Source organism: Pantherophis guttatus, chromosome 5 (assembly GCF_059756535.1).
Source record: "Pantherophis guttatus breed Tessera chromosome 5, ASM5975653v1, whole genome shotgun sequence".
In the NCBI taxonomy this organism is placed as follows: Eukaryota; Metazoa; Chordata; class Lepidosauria; order Squamata; family Colubridae; genus Pantherophis; species Pantherophis guttatus.
Genome location: NC_142067.1, coordinates 36,432,438 through 36,450,426, shown reverse-complemented (window position 1 = coordinate 36,450,426; position 17,989 = coordinate 36,432,438). Strand labels below are relative to the sequence as shown.

The 17,989-nt window shown below is 36.4% G+C and overlaps 1 protein-coding gene across 1 annotated transcript; it reads right to left on the bottom strand.

Annotated features, from left to right (window-relative positions):
* Positions 1–5,677: 5,677 nt before the first annotated feature.
* On the bottom strand, positions 5,678–16,542 carry LOC117663219 (uncharacterized). Its single transcript, XM_087894908.1, has 4 exons — positions 16,458–16,542; positions 15,360–15,466; positions 13,323–13,381; positions 5,678–12,461 (listed from the first exon to the last, which is right to left on the bottom strand). Exons 1-4 carry the CDS (start codon positions 16,504–16,506, stop codon positions 12,404–12,406), a joined length of 273 nt encoding a protein of 90 aa, XP_087751034.1. The 5' UTR covers positions 16,507–16,542; the 3' UTR covers positions 5,678–12,403.
* Between the last annotated feature and the right edge of the window lie 1,447 nt (positions 16,543–17,989).

Sequence of the window (17,989 nt, the reverse complement as noted above, 5' to 3'; positions counted from 1 at the left end):
ACAGAGTAGTGCTATCAACAACACAAATTTTTAATTTTTTGTCTAATTTTGAATGCATTAATCTTCTAATTCATATATTCTGTGTATAGGATGAATAAACAAAGACAGAATATATAACGATTTCTTCAATATCTGACATCTTCCTTTCCATATAGGGCTATAATCTGCATTGGATGATCCTCAAGCTTTATTTTACTGACATGCAATTATAGATTCTTTGTGATATTTAGCACACCCTACTAAATAAATGGCAATATCAAAGAAATGAGTCTTGTTTATTTAATAAATGTCTAGGCTGCCCATCTTGTATTCAAGGCTCTAGGTAGCTCATAATAAAAACAGTAAAGATGTTAAAAATAACAGTAAAGAGTTAAAAATATCAACAATGTCAAAAATAACATAAAACATCAGCCAGGAAGACTCACCACCACTCAAACAAGCCATGAAATGCTATCAGACTCCTAAGTATAAACAGTATGATTTTTTTATTGAAAATATCCAATTCCAATCCATTTCAATGTATAGATGACTAAGATATCAATCTCTGGTTGGTTTATTTAATCTTTCACTTTGCTGAGCTTTCATATATGAATTCCTCTTTATGATGTTGTAGAGAGGCGGGTAATCAGAGTTTACTCAATAATCTAAAATGCAGATAATAAATTCCATTATCTGGTGTAGTGCTTATTTTGTCAGTTTCCAGCTCTGCTCACACCATACATCAATCAGAGACTGCATTACTAGATTTATTGAGTAAACTATGATTATCTACCTTTCTACAGCATCATATGCCATCGTTAACAAGTCACAATAAATGGGTTCACACAACATATTAAGCCACAAAAAAGCAACTACATTTTGCCAACTGAGAACCCACTTTATCTTAAAAGGCTCCCTTGAATGCTCAAATGAAGGACAAGATATAACTGCTATGCATTAAATGTGATTCTTCAAATAGGATGCAAGAATAATTAAACATATTAAATATATTTATAAATATTTTATAACTTCATAAATAACATAGTAAATTTATAATTTATATGCATTAATTTATAATAAATTTATAAAGAAATAAATGTTAACTAAATATACGACTTAATATTTGCAGTGCGTAAATAACTCCTCAAGGGCAGAAAATTATGATTTGCAAAAAGTTATATATAACACTTCCAAGACTAAAGGCAAATTATTCAAGCCATCAAATGGTTTAAGTGAGGGATGGCAAACTTCTTAACATCTCAAAGTTATGCTTCAATACAAAAATGTAAAGATTCTCTTAGTTCATGTTCAACTTCGTCAAATATGTCTACATAATTTTTATGGCAAAAAATAGAATTGATTTGTCATTGTCACTTCTGGAAAGGCTTTTTTCAACTTTAACCTTTACATTTAAAGATGGTCTCTTATGCTAGCACTTATTGAGTCCAGCCTTTTCAAGATATAAGGTGTATAAATGTGAGGTAAAGGTAAAATATCTAATTGTGATTTTGTGGGCATAACTATATATTTTTATTGGTAGCAAGTAATTTTTTATCGTGTTCTTTCAATTCTGTTTAATTTGTTAAAATTAATAAAGGTCAGTTAAGTGCCATCTAAATATGCCACCTATTCAGTCATATTTTTGTTCACAACAATGTACCCACTGATCACAAACAGGTGTAAACTATCCATGTATATCTCACAAGATTTTTAGATATATTAAGAATTTCCTGATATTTCTGAAGGTCTTTTTTGGAAATCAACCCTGAACATCCTCCTCCTACAATTTCATTTGCTCGATTCCTGTACTAAATTCAGAAATCCATAAATAAAGAGTAGCTGAATTTAAGAGGTGGAAGTGGCTTAATCTTCCTGTTAATTTTAGGATATGCATATTTTTTAAAAAAAATCTCAATATTTTAAAAACCTTATTCATATTAGACGAGCAGCTCATTGTGGTCTAAACAAATTATAAATATGTTTTTATAATGCTTTTAAATTCTGCATTCAAAGATCAAGCCAAAATATGTATTCTTGACAATGTCCTTCCAATTTACAGCCAATTTTATTGCTGAAAAGATGGATATGGAATATTTATGGGAAAAAAGGTAAAAATAATGGTTTTGACCCTGAAGTTTAGTGCTTACTGTTTCATTCTTTGAGACATTCTCATGTAAAAACTGCATTCCTTCTTTTTTTCACACATGTCGAATTTCATGCAGATAGTATTCAACTTACAACCATTTGTTCAGCAACAATTCAAAGTTACAATAATGAAACAAGTGACTTAGAATCAGTCCTCGCACTTGCATCCATCGTAGGATCCCCACAGCCATGTGATCTAAATTTGGTTTCTTGGCAACAGCATGAATTTTTACTGGTTGCAATGTCCTAGGGTCATGTGATTGCCATTTGTGACCTTCCAACAAGTCAATGGTGAAATCCAGATTCGTTTAAGACAGGTCACCATGATATTCCAGGATGTTAGTTAGAGAGGGGAGTTAAAAAGCCTCCTGAAGAAATAAATATAAAACTACTTCCATTATTTGCTAATAAAACTGTAAAAGTGTGATCATAAAGTCCCTGGGAGTCAAACTCAATTTGAAGACATCTATATGTAGATAAATCCTTGCCGTCTTGTAAAGTAATAACTTACAGTTCTTCCAGAGATAGTCATGTATTTCTTTGATTCTACCCATTCAGCTTAAAGGTTGTCTTCCCTTTTGTATTTCCGTCATTTCATATTCATCTCAATTTATCTTTCCAACAGTATCACTCCAGCATATTAATGAACAACCCTCAAATTCTCAGGAGTCGTGTGCTAATATATTATATCTACAGTATTAATGAAACATTTCTTTCCATTTTTACTTCTCTGTTTGAATTCATTCAACCAGAGGAGTCAAATGCAGCCTAAACCTTTCAATAGAAACAGTATTACCTAAATTTGAATCTTTCTCATTATAGTAATCGTATTTCTGGCACTCTGAAGTTTGTTTTCTCTTTACTCTTAAAATACATGAGTCTCATCAACAAATCTTGATAAGCACTGAATGAAGGCGCCCCATTAATCATCCTTAAAGAAATAACTTTGTAATACCATCTTTGTCTCCTCCCCAGCCCACTATGGAGAAGACTCTCTTTAGTTACACTCCAGTGTTAAAGTTCATATTTTCTCTTTGTCAACAAGACAACAGTGACAAGCAGGTTAAAGTGAGTGAGACCGGAGACTTGTTTCCAGTTCCTAAAGATTATTTTTTAAGAGACAGCCTACTGTTGGCAGTACTAAAGTCTGGTTCTTTCAAGATTCTTCTCCATATCAAGGATTAGTGCTCTCTACTTCCACCAAGCTAGCATTTATGATGTTACTTAGTTAGATAATGAAAGATCTGCAAGAAAACAACCAAGCTCAGAGAGCACCAAAGATCCCATACCTCACTTTTTTTGCTACCTCTCCAGGTTCTGGCAGTTTGGGAAATTGCTGTGTATCTCAGCTGACCTCAAGGCTAGCAGGAAGGCTGGGCAAGGAATGGGGAGGAAATCAAGGGGAGGAGATTTTTTTGCTTTTAGTTTTTGGATTGTTCAGAGCAAAGTCCTGGCACATAAAAAGTTATATCTCCTTGGTTGGCATGTCTTGCCAGCTGAAAAAGGAGCCGATAGGCATCACTGTGGAAGTGAAATGACATGAGAGAGGTTCTGTTTGCCACATCATCTTGCAGAACCTGTGAGATGTTTGGGAGCCCATTTAACATTTCTTCAGAAAAGCTCTAACCCAGGGCTGTCAAACTCGCAGCCCGCAGGCCGGATGTGTCATGCACTGGCCACATCCATGCCTGGTTTAGCAAAGGGGAAAAGAGTTGCGATATATCACGTGACACTGCGAGTTTGACACCTCTGCTCTAAACCATTGGTTTTCAAGCTTTTTTTTCACCACGGACGCCCTTTAAATACCTTTTGTGACCTCGGACCATGGCCACAGACCATCTTTACCTCAAGATTTAAATCATAACATTTCTTCAAGCCTTCACAGACCCCCGTGATGACATTGTGGCCCTCCAACGGTCCATGGACCCACAGGCTGAGAACCTAAACAAATGTTTAAATAGTTGTCAAACCAGTTGACACTAGGAAGTGGTTGCAAGGTGAAGTGGGAGGATTCACTTCACCTTATGTTCTTGAGAATGTTTCTAAAACTACACAGGACTTGAATTTGTAAATTACTTATGAATGCTGTAAAGTGTATAGATCGGAGGTGCTTGGCAGTGACCAACACCGTTTACATTCCTTGTTCCTAGAGCAGTTTTTTTAAGTGCAGACAGTGATTATGCTAATGGAAGAGTTGATTACAGTTCAAGTGAGTCAGCATGAAGAGCAGGCATGTTTTAACACAAAAGGGCTTTACTGAAAATCAAAACAAACATGGAAAAATAAAGAAGCCAAGATCTTCCCCTCACCCCAACCAGGATTTACTGGGTGAAAAAACACAATTGCTTTGCATGCATTTACTTATATTAGAGGTGAAAGCAATTAGCTTTTCAATAAAAGCTCCTTTTCTCCAGCTGTGCTCCATTTTAATGAGGGCAGCAGTGAGAAAGAGGCTGTAGGTGCAGAAAGTAAGTACAGACTTCAAATTGTTGATCATATGGATTTTAGATTTAGCCAAGAATAGTAGGAGTTGTGTTCTATTTTTTACTGTTCATTTAAATTTATTGGGGAATTCAGACAATGTAGTAACGCTAGCCTTTTACAACTGTTCACTTAGTCATATGAAGTTTTGAAAGAATGTACAATGTAAAGCTCCTGAAGTTTTGAATAGAGTCTAAACCAGTGGTCACCAACTGGTGGTCTGTGGACCACTGATGGTCCACAAGAAAATTTTGGTGGTCCGTAGAAAAATTATTTGTACTTTTTATATTGCACTAAATCAGGGATCCTCAAACTACAGTGCCTGGGCCAGATATGTGCAATGAATGTTTGTGTTGCTGCAGAGAGCCTCCTCCCTCAGGGTCTTTTTGTGAGAGTCGAAGGGGGGAAGAAATTCCGACTTGGGGTCTGCTTCAGCCTCCTGGTGCAGGGCTTTGGGTGAAGGCTGGAGGGAAGTGCTGCTGGTGGCGAAGAGCAGGAGGGCTTTGTTCCAGTAGGATTGCATCATGGCCTGAAACTGGCTGACCACCTCAGCCTGCTGAGCCTCCAGACACCGGTACCTGGTCTTGAACTCCCACAGGTCTTCCCTCTGCTTGGAAAGCCTATGCTCGTAGTCCTCAGTGAGGTGCTTCTGCTGAGCCTCCTTCTTGGTCAGATCCAATTTGAACTGAGCCAGCTGTTTTGCCAACTCTTTCCCATGGTGGCTGCTTAGCTCCAACAACTGCTTCCTCGGGTAGGCAAGTGATGAATGGCTGGGAGGGAGGGGCAAGTAGAGCCGATAGATGCCCCTTGAAGTGAGTGACATTGAGTTGGCCACGCCCATCCAGTCACATGACTACCTAGCCATGCCCACCTAGCCAGTCATTAGGCAGATCATATTAGTGTCCGCGGGATTTAAAATTATGAATTTAGTGGTCCCTGAGGTCCAAAAGGTTGGTGACCCCTGGTCTAAACCATACTGCATCAGAAAAAGAGAATAAACAGAGATTGTTTAACTCTGAGACTAATTTCTAGATTAATTATTATGCAGTTCATCCAAAAAATCATGAAGGTCTGCCATCAACACACAATATCTTTTATTGGTTGTTTTTTTTAGCTCCCCACCAGAGAATAGTAGGTGTATAATTTCTGTATTAGAGAATCAATAATTATAAGAATAATTTCTGAAAATATGAGATACTTTTCTAATACCATAGTAATTTTAACAGTTGTCCTTTTAATCCTAATTCTCCAGACAAAAATATTGATACAAAACTGAATATATTAATAAAATAAATGATGTGTAACAATGATAGGGGGCAGATATCCTATCAAGAATTCCATTTCCACTTGTACTTTCTTCTTCATGATACTAACCAAAATAACAACTAGTATTAAAGCATTCTTAATTACTCTTGAAATTTATGTTGGAAATGTGAAAAACAACAAGGAACATTTTATTATGTTTGGTGGCTATGTAAAAAGGCTAGAAAATTCTGGATTCAAATGCATACACTGTTTCAGAGGATTTTAAAGATTAATATGCAATTGAAGACTTATTGACATTCAGCCCAGATGTTTTGCTTCATTGCATGACACACATGACTTGCCATTAATTAATTGTTTAATTATGTTTAGCATAATGTTAACTTCTGCTCTTTTTTAAATCTAAAATATAGCAAAATATTCCTCTTTTTCCCCTCTTTGATGTTGCGGAAAACAGCTGTGTCGGTTCCATGTGACTGCAAGCAATTAGGAACATATCAAAACACATCAGTTAATGTCAAGAAAAAACTTAAACCTGGAAGAGTCCATTCCCTGTTACATTCATATCCAAACTGCCCTGCATTCCATTTGGGGAATAGCACAAATTAGCTTTTGTACCTATTCTGAAAATTTCATCTTAAATGCAAAGGATTATAGCTAAGTATTGAATAGAGAAAGGCATATTAAAGGTATATTATTAATATCATTTATTTTGTTGTAGTTTCTATTTATGATTAGCAGTAAAGAAGTAAGATAAATTTGCCAACATGAGGATGAATACTGCTAGATGGCAGCAAAGAGCTACAGAAACGAGCCCTTCGTGCGTGGCTCTTTGGCTTTTTGCAGTTCACATATGGTAGCCTTAACAAAATTGCTCTAAAATAATTATTTCTTTCCACTTACAAATCTATATGCTCTGATAATGTTAACATTCCATTTGTTCAAGAATCTATAAAGAAAAGACAAGTAAGTTTTTCAATATAAAGGGAAATACAACATTCTATCTATCCCAATCTTGCCAATTTCCAGATGTGTGGACTCAGAATTCCTCAGTCAACAAAGCCATTGCTGATATTCTGGGAACTGAGGCTCACACAACTGGAAGTTGCCCAGTTGTCAAATCTTGCACTATTTTGTTCTCTGAGTTTGGCTCCTCTTTTTAAAAGTGGGATGGTAAGTTAATCAAAACAGAATAATACTATTACAAATCAGAAATAGTCAGTTGTCAGGTTCCAAACAGAAGGAAATAAAAGGAGACAAACCTGAATGGCTACTACCTTAGTTTAATCACTTTTTGGCACTCACTGACAATCGCAGATTAAAATCCTGTTAGGGCTACTGCCCTGTGCTTCCCACCATTAGTTATCACCACCCACCCAATCAGGCGCACTCCCTCCCATGTGACCCGGAAGTTGGCTTATGTTTAATTCTTGAGTATTTACAACCAGCATCTAAACAGTTACTTCACTTGAGCATTTACAACCAGTATCTAAATAGTTAATTCACTTGAGTATTTACAACCAGCATCTAAACAGTTAATCCACTTGTTATTTCCGGCTGGCCATGATGATGTCATCCCCCCGGGTTTGAGTTCCTGAACAGAAAAAGGGGCGAGATACAGCGAGTCCCCGGGGTTTTATGCTCTCTCTGGCTTTGAACTTCCTGGGGCCCCGAAAGAGTATCCTGATTGGTTGTCAGACTCCCAGGGGGTGGGGGTCTTAGCTAGCCTTGCTGGCTGATTTAATCTTCCCAGGTGCCATGTGGTGAGTTTCTGTTGCTATTGTGTTGCAGATGGGTCCTATTGTCAAAGATTGAGTTTCTGCCTCTGGCCCATTAACAAAGGGGGGAAGGCAGGAAGGTGGGAGTTGCTTTGTCTTTAAAACATGTTTCTCCATTTCTCAACCAGGGAAACATAATTATCTGCCTTTTTTAATATTTCCTAAAATATTTCATTCTTCTAGGAAAGGGGTGGGTGCTAACTTCCTACAACCTTGACAAGCAAAGTCAATGAGGAAGCCAGATTCACTTAACAACCAAATTGCTAACTTATCAACTGCAATGATTCACTTAACAACTGTGGCAAGAAAAGCCGTAAAATGGAGCAAAAGTTACTTAACAAATTTTTCAGAAATTTTGCGCTCAGTTGTGGCTGAGGACTACCTGTATAGCTGTGATTATAGAAATTGTAATCCTAAACATCTGGAAATTATGTTGGGGAAACTGACAAGCAGCTGCCATGCAGACTATTTCAACTCACTGGTTTATTAGTGCTGTCTAGTTTTAGCAAAAAGATAGTTACACTTTACAGAAACCTGAATAAATCTCATTACGGAGTTATTATGGTGTATAAATCTCATCTTGTTTTAAAGAGCTGCCCTTTGACCAGAATGCTAGTGAAGATAGACAGTTATTCATAATTTCAAAACCTCATTTTGGGTTGCAAAGATTGAAAGGAAATGAGATTATTATATTACTTATTTTGCCCAAGATATAGGGCATTTAATAAACTTGAGATTTTGCTACTGCCTTTGCTTACTTAGAAATCACTATCTATTAGAATGAATGTGTCTGTACATGTGATCAGGCGATTTTGAATATTACTTTCAGTTTGCAAGTAGAATCAAACATTCCCCTTATATCTTTTTACAAAGTGTATAGCAATAATTTATATTTAATTACTGAAAAGGGACAAAACTCTGCCACTGCAAAAAAACCCTCACTTTCTAGTCTCCACCAGCTGACATTCTTTGGTTAATGAGATCTTCAGTATGCCCATTCTGTTTGACCTAGTGGGACAGCTAGAGACTCTTTGAAAAATGGTGATCCTTCAGTCATCCTGGTCCCAAGCCATGTAGGCTTTATTGATAACCACCAGCACCTTCAATTGCACCCAGAATTACACCTGGAAACGCAGTGGTAACTAGTACATGTCACACTGGAGTGGTGTTACATGTGCCATTTATCTGGCATTATTTATCTGACACCAAGTTTACATGGGTATAGGGAACAAGACTTTTGTCTTTTGTTTTTGTGCCACAATAAATCTATAGCATGGCCTTTATTAATAGTTTTGTGTTTCCTGTCCCATCTTTTTGGCAGTTGTGAACAGAAGGTGTCCAGCAGCAGCTCTAGGTTTCAAATTGCTTGCTCCAAATTTAGATGGCAAGTTATGTTCAACAGCACAACTTATTTTTTAATACGTGTCGTCCTGTTAGAGAAATCTTATTTGACGGATTAGACATACATTTGTACATGTCCTCAAAGTGCCTGGTGCTTGACAGATCAGATCCCAGCCTCCTATTAATTTACAATTCCACCGAAAGAGATCATTAGAAGGGGAGGAGAGGCTGGCATTAAGCAGGAATAGCATATCTTTCTTCCAACTGCATCTGTTTAGGCCAAGTTCCAGGTGAGCTTTAGACTATCAATCATTTTAAAGAAGGCAGCAGCTTTTTATTTGTTTTTAGATTATTCATGTGCCTGTTGGACTGAGCAGCAGGAGGTGGCATATCTTTTAAGAAGATAGTATCTTTTGCTTTGTCTAGAGGGCTTCAGGAAGAAAAGATATATATGAAAAAAATGTGGGCTGCCATTTTCATTTAGATGTATTTTAAATAATATTTTAATTGACTGATTGCAATGGACTGATTAAAAACCTATTGGGCCACCCTTCTGCCCTTTAGATATGTTGGAACTGAACTCCAACATACCTCAGAGGAAGGAGGAAGTATCATAAGGTTGAGACTAGCTGTTCTAAACTATCAGTATTTGTATTTCTTACTTATACTTCCTAGTAGTCAGAAATTGTGTTAGATAGGCAGATATTTTCTTATGAATAGAGCCCAGGGAATCAAAGTACTATTTACATAACTAAAAATAGGAAGAATGCACATGTCGTATAAGTGTCTAGCAAAGGATAATGTGTAAGAATATACAGAATGTAGTGCTGTTCCTTAGATCCAACTATTCATATATGCATCTTAGTAAAATTCATGGCATTTCCCTCTACTATCCTCATTGGGAAGCTGCTATACTTTTTTTATTTCTGGGTACACTATATCGGTGTATGCCCCCATAATGCTTGGAATAAAAATTCGATTTGCCATTAAGGTATGTTGATAAAAACTTAAGCAATTATTTTCATGACACTTAAAATCTTTTTATTGTTAATATTAACAATATTGTTAATAGAAAATTATGGTTCACAAAAATAGTGTCATTTTTGAAACAAAAACAAAAGGATATTAATGGAATAATAGAAAAATAATAGGATAAAGAGGGTAGGTTGGCTTATTTGCAGATAAAGGGAAAGATGTGCCATGAACTGTCAGAATTATCTATTCATAACTGCTCAAATGAAGTCTTACTAAATTATCTTGTTCTCAGCTAAAAGGAGATCTAAAACTGCACACTTAGTCCACAGCAAAACAAGTTTTCCTTGACATTGTGCTAATGAATTAGCAAACACAAATACATTTGAAGATACTAACTAGGCCATCAGGTGTCTTAAGGAATTATTATCTAGAATTGTGACTTGCATGGAAAATGATATAGGACACTACTCAGTTCTTGGAGAGTGATGGGAACAGTGACAGAAGGGTAGGGAAGGAATCTACCTGTTCCTATTCTTCCTCTCTGTTTAATGAGGTAACTTGCTCTTGAAATAGTTTACCAGAACTGTTCAAGAGGATTATGCAAACATCACACACTGATGAAAATTAGGAGGATTCTGTCATTCGTTTTTTTAAACTGAACACCTGCTTAGTGGAGTACCTACTGTGTGTATCTGAATTTTCAAAGAAATTGTTTGATTTCTCTGCTGTTTCAGTGTTATTTCAAACTTTATAGATTCTGCTTTGTGACATCTATTTTCATGAAAGATTAATATTCCCAGCTAGATAAATAAAGGTTGCACACTGATTAATTTAGAGAAACCATATGACGGAATGAATAGGCAATATTTGCACAAAGGTTAGTTGCTGAATGTATTAAGAGTTATATATAATGGAACAATAGCGTACCTAAGGGGGAAAAATGCTTAATGAATGATTCAACATTAACTAGGGAATACGATAAGGTGGTGTATATCTCATTGACTATTTAAGAAACTTATAAACGTACAAAAATTATTCTGGAGGTGTTAGAATTTGATTGATTGAGGACATGAATGTACATGTACTTTGTATGCAAATGTTGCCAAATTGTTGATTCATGTGATTAGCAGCAATTGTGAGTAGAAAGCAGCCAGCTCAGTACTTTGGGTCAATCACTCTGTCTCAGCCCAACCCACCTCACAATGTATTGTTGTTGGACACAGAAGGCAGAAGCATTATATACACTACATTGAGTTATACAAACAAGGATCTAAAAATGAATTTGTTAATGACAAATAACATGTTTGGCAGAGAAAATACATGTGATCAATTAAAAGTTATACATGCATGTTAAAATTAGAAAAAGTAGATAAACGTATATATACCTTGACAAAATATTCACTAAAGATGAGGAAAATAGATGAAGAAATATTAAGACAAGGGACATCTTGGAGAAAAGGGGAATAAAACAGGAATATAGTTGCATATTTTTCAACATATATTTTTTAAAAGTTCTTTTAAATTTGTTGTGAACTGCAAATCAGAAAGGTTTATGTCTTTAAAAACATGTACGTACCATATCCTTTTTTTCTTCTTCCATAGTTTAATACAGTTCCCTTCCTAGGAGCTAAGGTAATATCGAGGTCTGTAGTATGGAATTAATGGTCCTTGAAAGAAGCAAAAATGGCTGTATGTAAGAGGGTATTTTTGCTCACTTTGTTATACAGAAGTGGAAAATTTGGTATGTCAGGAAAGGCATAAATATAAGGTGAATGAAATTCACGTAGGGTACTTTAAAAAGTTATAAGGTAAACCATGGAAAGATAAGGTCAAGAAGATCCAATGATGAATTAATATGTTTTGAATATACAGTTTCCTTCTTGCTTTGAATTACAGGCATCTGGACAGGCCAAGTGGTACAATATATATGTTACTGGGTTTTTATATGTTCACAAAAGTGAAGGAATTATAAATGAAATGATAGTAAAGTTTGTGTTGTGTACATCCCACAATTTCTCAATTAAACAATGCAGAAGCAAGCAGCAGTGCTTTGTTAATATTACACTCCCATATTACTTCTGGCATATGGACAATTTCAAGTTAAAAATCTAATTTGTGGTGAACAATTCCTAAAGAATAATCCAGTTCATGAACAAGATTCCAAAATCAATATTACATTCACTAGGACATTCCTCACATTCAAAAACGATAACAACTACTTTTGATTTACGTATGACAATGAGTATATTTCCCATGCAGGACCTGTTAGACAATGAATCCTATGCATGACAATTTAAAAGTAATTTCTTTCATACAGGATTGTAGGTGAAGGCCTGGGCACTTTTTTCACAGGATATACCCTTATCAATTCCAGGACAGGATGAAGACATTTATGTTGGATCCTTGTCAATTAAACATAACAGCATTTGTCTACAAACTGATCAAGCTTGATGCTCTTCTGGTTGCCATAACATATTCTTGTAAAAACTAATGTAGTCCCTGTAAAAAAACAAAATTGCTTTGTCAAAAATCATATTAAGCGATGGAATATTTTTCAAAATGGTGTTTGCATCCATTGGTCCTAAGAATAGGTGAAAAGCTAATTGTGACCATTATCCAGCCTTTGACAACTGGGAATTTTGAACAAGCTTTTTCCACTAACATAAAGACTATCTTTATGTCCAATTTGCTTTAGTTCATGGTGGAAATCATAACAAATGGAAAAAGCTTAACTCTGCCATACAAAATAATGCCATACAGAATAATTGTGTAGTATTTATTATTATTCAATCTATTAAAAAAAGAATTTGCTTTTTTTATCATTTTAAATCATTTTAAAGCTAACAAAAAAATGCAAAAACAAATTCAGTGCTCTAAAAAAGGTGTTTTCACAATTATTTGGCTTAAAGGAAGTCAGTGGATCCATAGCCTTTTACATCATAATGAAACTCTTTCCAAGATTTCATGCCAACAGTAAAGAAGTCTTGCCATAGAAAAAATTATTGGGAATTTCTCCTTCTTCAGGAATGCCCTGCCAATTCTTATCCCCAGTGCCAAATTCTCATTTTACATGGCATCATGTAATACCCACAGTTCTTCATATAAGGATTCATCAGGGTAAACAAGCATTTTAAAATTCTCCATGTACTACAGCTATTTATTAGGCTACTTAGCAATGGTTGGTTCAGCTAGCAAGCATTTCTAAATTATACATTTCGAAAATATTAATAAATATCATGCTTTTTTCTATTTAATCCATCCCATTAATCCCATTTCATATAATCCATTCCATTAATATCCATCCCATTAAATGCTGTAAATACAGAAACACTTTCAAAAATTTCCAGTTCCATGAATTACCTGACCGTGTCCATGGAATACTGTGATGATGTCTTCAGTAATGACCAGTATTCACTCATCTGATTAGAATAGAAATATGATTTAGTTTAACAAGATAAAAAAAATGTTCCATGGATATTCATGAATATTGACAATCAGAGAGGCTAAAGATTATAATTCATACATGTAGCTCTGAACAGAAAGGCAGAATATAAACTGAAATAGTAATAACAATTTGGACAACTCCCAGCACTCCCAAAGAAGCACATTGTCTTCTGCAATTAATGCCATCCTAGTATGGTAACTATAATTCCCAACCAGTGTGACTGGCAGTCCTGCATTTACCTTTCTGCAATTTTGCAGTATTTTTTCTTTTCCTTTTTTCCATTTTTCCTTTCCTTTCCTTTCCTTCCCTTCCCTTCCCTTCCCTTCCCTTCCCTTCCCTCCTTCCTGACGATGAACTTGGTTATCATGTCTTAGTTTAGTTTAGTTATTTTTTAATTATAAAACAGAATTAGCATCAACCCAATATGGAAGTTTAGGGAAGACACAATATCTCAGAGCATAGCATTGCAAAGCTAATACTGATTTTGCATGGAAGTATAGGAGAAAAAATACAAACTGAGAGCACATACAATTAAGCTTAAACAATTAAATAAAATACAACATTTTCATAGAATCAGAGTAGAAAAGGAACTTAAAGATTGCTACTCTGACCTCCGTGCTCAAGAAGATTCCCTGCAAAATTGAACTGAATGAATAAATGTAGCATTTCTGATCAATGGCCATTGCATGTCTGTTTTCCATGGAAAGCAAATGCACCACACAATGTGACAATCTTTTCTTCTGGCTGACAACTAATACAATCAGGAACTTTCTCCTGATTTCTACTCTGATTCTACTTCAATGTAGAAATGAACTTCCATTCATTTGTTCCACTCCTGTGCCCTGGGGCAAGGGAGACTAAGTCCACTTTTCTTTCTGGGTGAATATGCTTCTTAACATTTCATCCCCAGAAAGATATTTCTATAATTCATATTAGGAAAAAATATTTCTTAATGTAAGATGCCATTGACAAACAAATAAAAAATTACAGGGGTGAGAAGGATAACAAATTACTCTTCATTATATTTTTTAAAAAAAATTAAAGACTTCACATTCACAAAATTAGATTGCACTATATTCTGATTTCTTTCTGATTTCTAATTTCTTAGAAACCCCTTTGTGTCCTCATTTCCTACTTAATTGCTGAAAGTGAATATGTGATCATTTTGTTTTTTGCCCAGCGTAAGACTGGAGAAACCGCTCTTATACACAAAAAAAGCATTAACTATTTAAACATAAATATCAGCATTTAAATCCCTTGATGCCAGGTCCATCCTAGATGAGTTATGGTTATAAACCACGATCCTCAGACTGAGAGTTTTGAAATGTTCTTCCAATTCTGCCTAAAATGATTATTATTTTGATACTTCTGAATATCATTAACGAGCCTTGGTACTACAGTGGTTTAAAGCACCCTGTTATTAACACAGCTGCCTGCAATTTACTGCTGGTTCGAATCTCTCCAAGGCTCAAGGTTGACTCAGCCTTCCATCCTTTCTAAGGTAGGTTAAATGAGGACCCAGTTTGTGGGGGCAATAAGCTGACTTTGTATAAATATACAAAAGTATGAAGGCTATTGCTTAACGCACTGTAAGCCGCCCTGAGTCTCCGGAGAAGGGCGGCATATAAATCAAATTTAAAAAAATAAATAAATAAGTAAATTAAAGAGAAAAATCAAGTAGATCCAAAGTCCTATAATGAATCTCTGATGAGCTCTATTTTTTAAATCATGCTAGTCTCTCAGCAAAATCTTTGGTTGCAAATGGGAGTATGGTGTTGTGTTTCAAATCTCATTCAGCCCTTGAACTGCCTGCAGTATTTTAGATGAGTCATTTTTCCTCTGGTCAAGTCTTCATCACAAGGTTTTAGGCCAGCATACAGCCTTAAGGGAAAAGGTGAATTAGAAATTGAGTAATAAATATAGATTTTAAAGATGTTAGAAAAGGTCAGTACCTGTTCAGACACTGTAGCTGCATGCCAATTGGCTGGGTAGGGTATCCTTTTAAGTCCTAAAAATTCATTATCTTCTTCTTCAGAGGCAAATGGTAGTCCCCAAGCCACTGAAATGACAAAGCCACACGCTTGACAGTCATGGGTTCGGAGCATATACAAAATCTAAAATATACAGCTGTATGCCAGATTTCTCTAATCTGATGATCTCCAGATATGCTCTAAAGGTTCCCCTTGCACATATGTGCTAGTTGTTCCCGACTCTAGGGGGCAGTGCTCATCTCCGTTTCAAAGCCGAAGAGCCAGCGCTATCCAAAGATGTCTCCATGGTCATGTGGCCGGCATGACTAAACGCCAAAGGTGCACGGAACGCTGTTACCTTCCCACCAAAGGTGGTCCCTATTTTTCTACTTGCATTTCTTACGCACTTTCGAACTGCTAGGTTGGCAGAAGCTGGGACAAGTAACAGGAGCTCACCCCGTTATGTGGCACTAGGGATTCGAACCGCTGAACTTCTGACCTTTTGATTGACATGCTCAGCATCTTAGCCACTGAGCCACCGCATCCCTCTGAGATATGCTTTACTCACGAGCATCTGCATGGGGGCAATTGACATGTGTGTCATGTGGGGGGCCATCACACAAGTGACATGAATTATGAATGTTCCATCAATCATAGATAATGCCATAATACATATCACCTCATTGGGCCTTTTCTTGGATACTAGATTCTACCCATATCTTTTGGTCACACCAGCTATGAAAAATGTAGTTAAACTCCATGTTAGTCATATTCCAGAGATCTATACTAGGGAAAGATTTTCTAAGTTTTTAATATTACTAAGCATGATATCAATAGATTAGGCTGCCTTTTATAATCCTATTAGCATTCAAACCTCAAAACCAAACATTCTGAAAGAAAAAAAATACATCTAGTCTGAGTCACCATAATTTTCCAGTTGCAATCAATTATATCCATTGAAACTGAATTTGATAGATTTAAGAGCACTTCCTTGCAGTTCTTTGTGAATCTCAACAATTCATTCGACCAAAATTAATATGCATATTTCAAGAACAAGCATGATGTGTTTTAAAAGCTTACCTGTAAGCAGAGCAACACAGGTTACCGCATGAAGCATTATAACACTCATGGTGCCTTCTCTGGCGTTGGAATAGTAAAAATTGTATCCTTTTTGACCATTTGATTCCCTTTGCTTTATCAATCATTTACTCTGTGTCTGAACAGTTGTGCAGAAAGAGGGCAGAGTCCATTGTTGCATTTTCATGTTCCATCGACCTCTCTGTGCCCTTTAGACTTTCTTACATGGAAGTTTTGATTCACTTCAGACATGTTTTTCCCTTCTTTGAATGGACACTGGACCCATTAAACTTTAAACTTTATTGCAAACACGTTTCCAGTATTTTTGCCTTGTGAGCAGAGCTGGGTGAAACTACATTCCTTCTTGAAATGAAGGCCAATATGGTCCCCTTTTGCTGTTCCCCAATGTAAGGAAACCATAGACAGCACCCTTTAGTGTTGGTGATTCTATTCTACAGCTACCTAGGTTAGGATAACTTAAGGAATCCGGCATAACTCTCCTTTCCATATCCTCCTACCTACCTGCTCATCATTCCACCACCTGAGGATGTGCAGGCCAACTTGTTGCAGATTCCTATCGGCATCTCTACTTATCATCTGCCTTCCACATTTATTATTGTGCAACTACATACTAAGCCAATATGGATGAGATATGTAAGCAAGCTTGGAGTGGAGAAGTTTACAATCAAGCTATTAAGAGCCTGCCATTTTAAATAAAATTTCTTTTAAAACAATGGCTTGAATATTTTGGGTTTTTTTCATGTGGTAAATCGGGGAGGGCAACTTTAAGACATCTTGTGATCCTTGGGATAATTTTAGCTTCCTCACCAAGATTCATGAAAGGATTTTGCCAAAACTAATCACTCCACTTCTCTGAACCAGTTTGCATTATTACAACTGGTTTCTGCACTTCCACTGTCCTACTTAGAAGCTTAATATTATGGCTCTTTACCAAATGGGTGCTTCGAATTCAAGCCTTTATCAAAAGAAAGCAACCCTTCCATGATCTTTAATATCTAGACTAGTGGTATCAGAACTATGGCCCTTTTATGATTTGTGGACTGACTCCCAGAATTCCTGAGCTCAGATCTAGACCATTCAACAACCAGCTATACTGGCTAGGGAATTCTGGGCGTTGAAGTCCACACATGCTACAATTGAGGAACACTAATCTAGACCTTACCTCAGACAAGACCAAAGTCAGAGGAAAAAGGATGCATTTTGGTGTCTGACCCAGAGGTGGGTTTCAGCAGGTTCTGACCAGTTCTGGAGAACCGGTAGTGGAAATTTTGAGTAGCTCAGATAACCAGTAGTAAAAATTCTGATTGGCCCTGTCCCCCCCCCCCCATCTATTGTCTGCCTCCTAAGTCCCAGCTGATCAGGAGGAAATGGGAATTTTGCAGTAACCTTCCCCTGGAGTGGGGAGGGAATGGAGATTTTACAGTATCCTTCCCCTGCCATGCCCACCAAGCCACACCCACAGAACCGGTAGTAAAAATTTTTGAAACCCACCACTGGTCTGACCCCACCTTTGA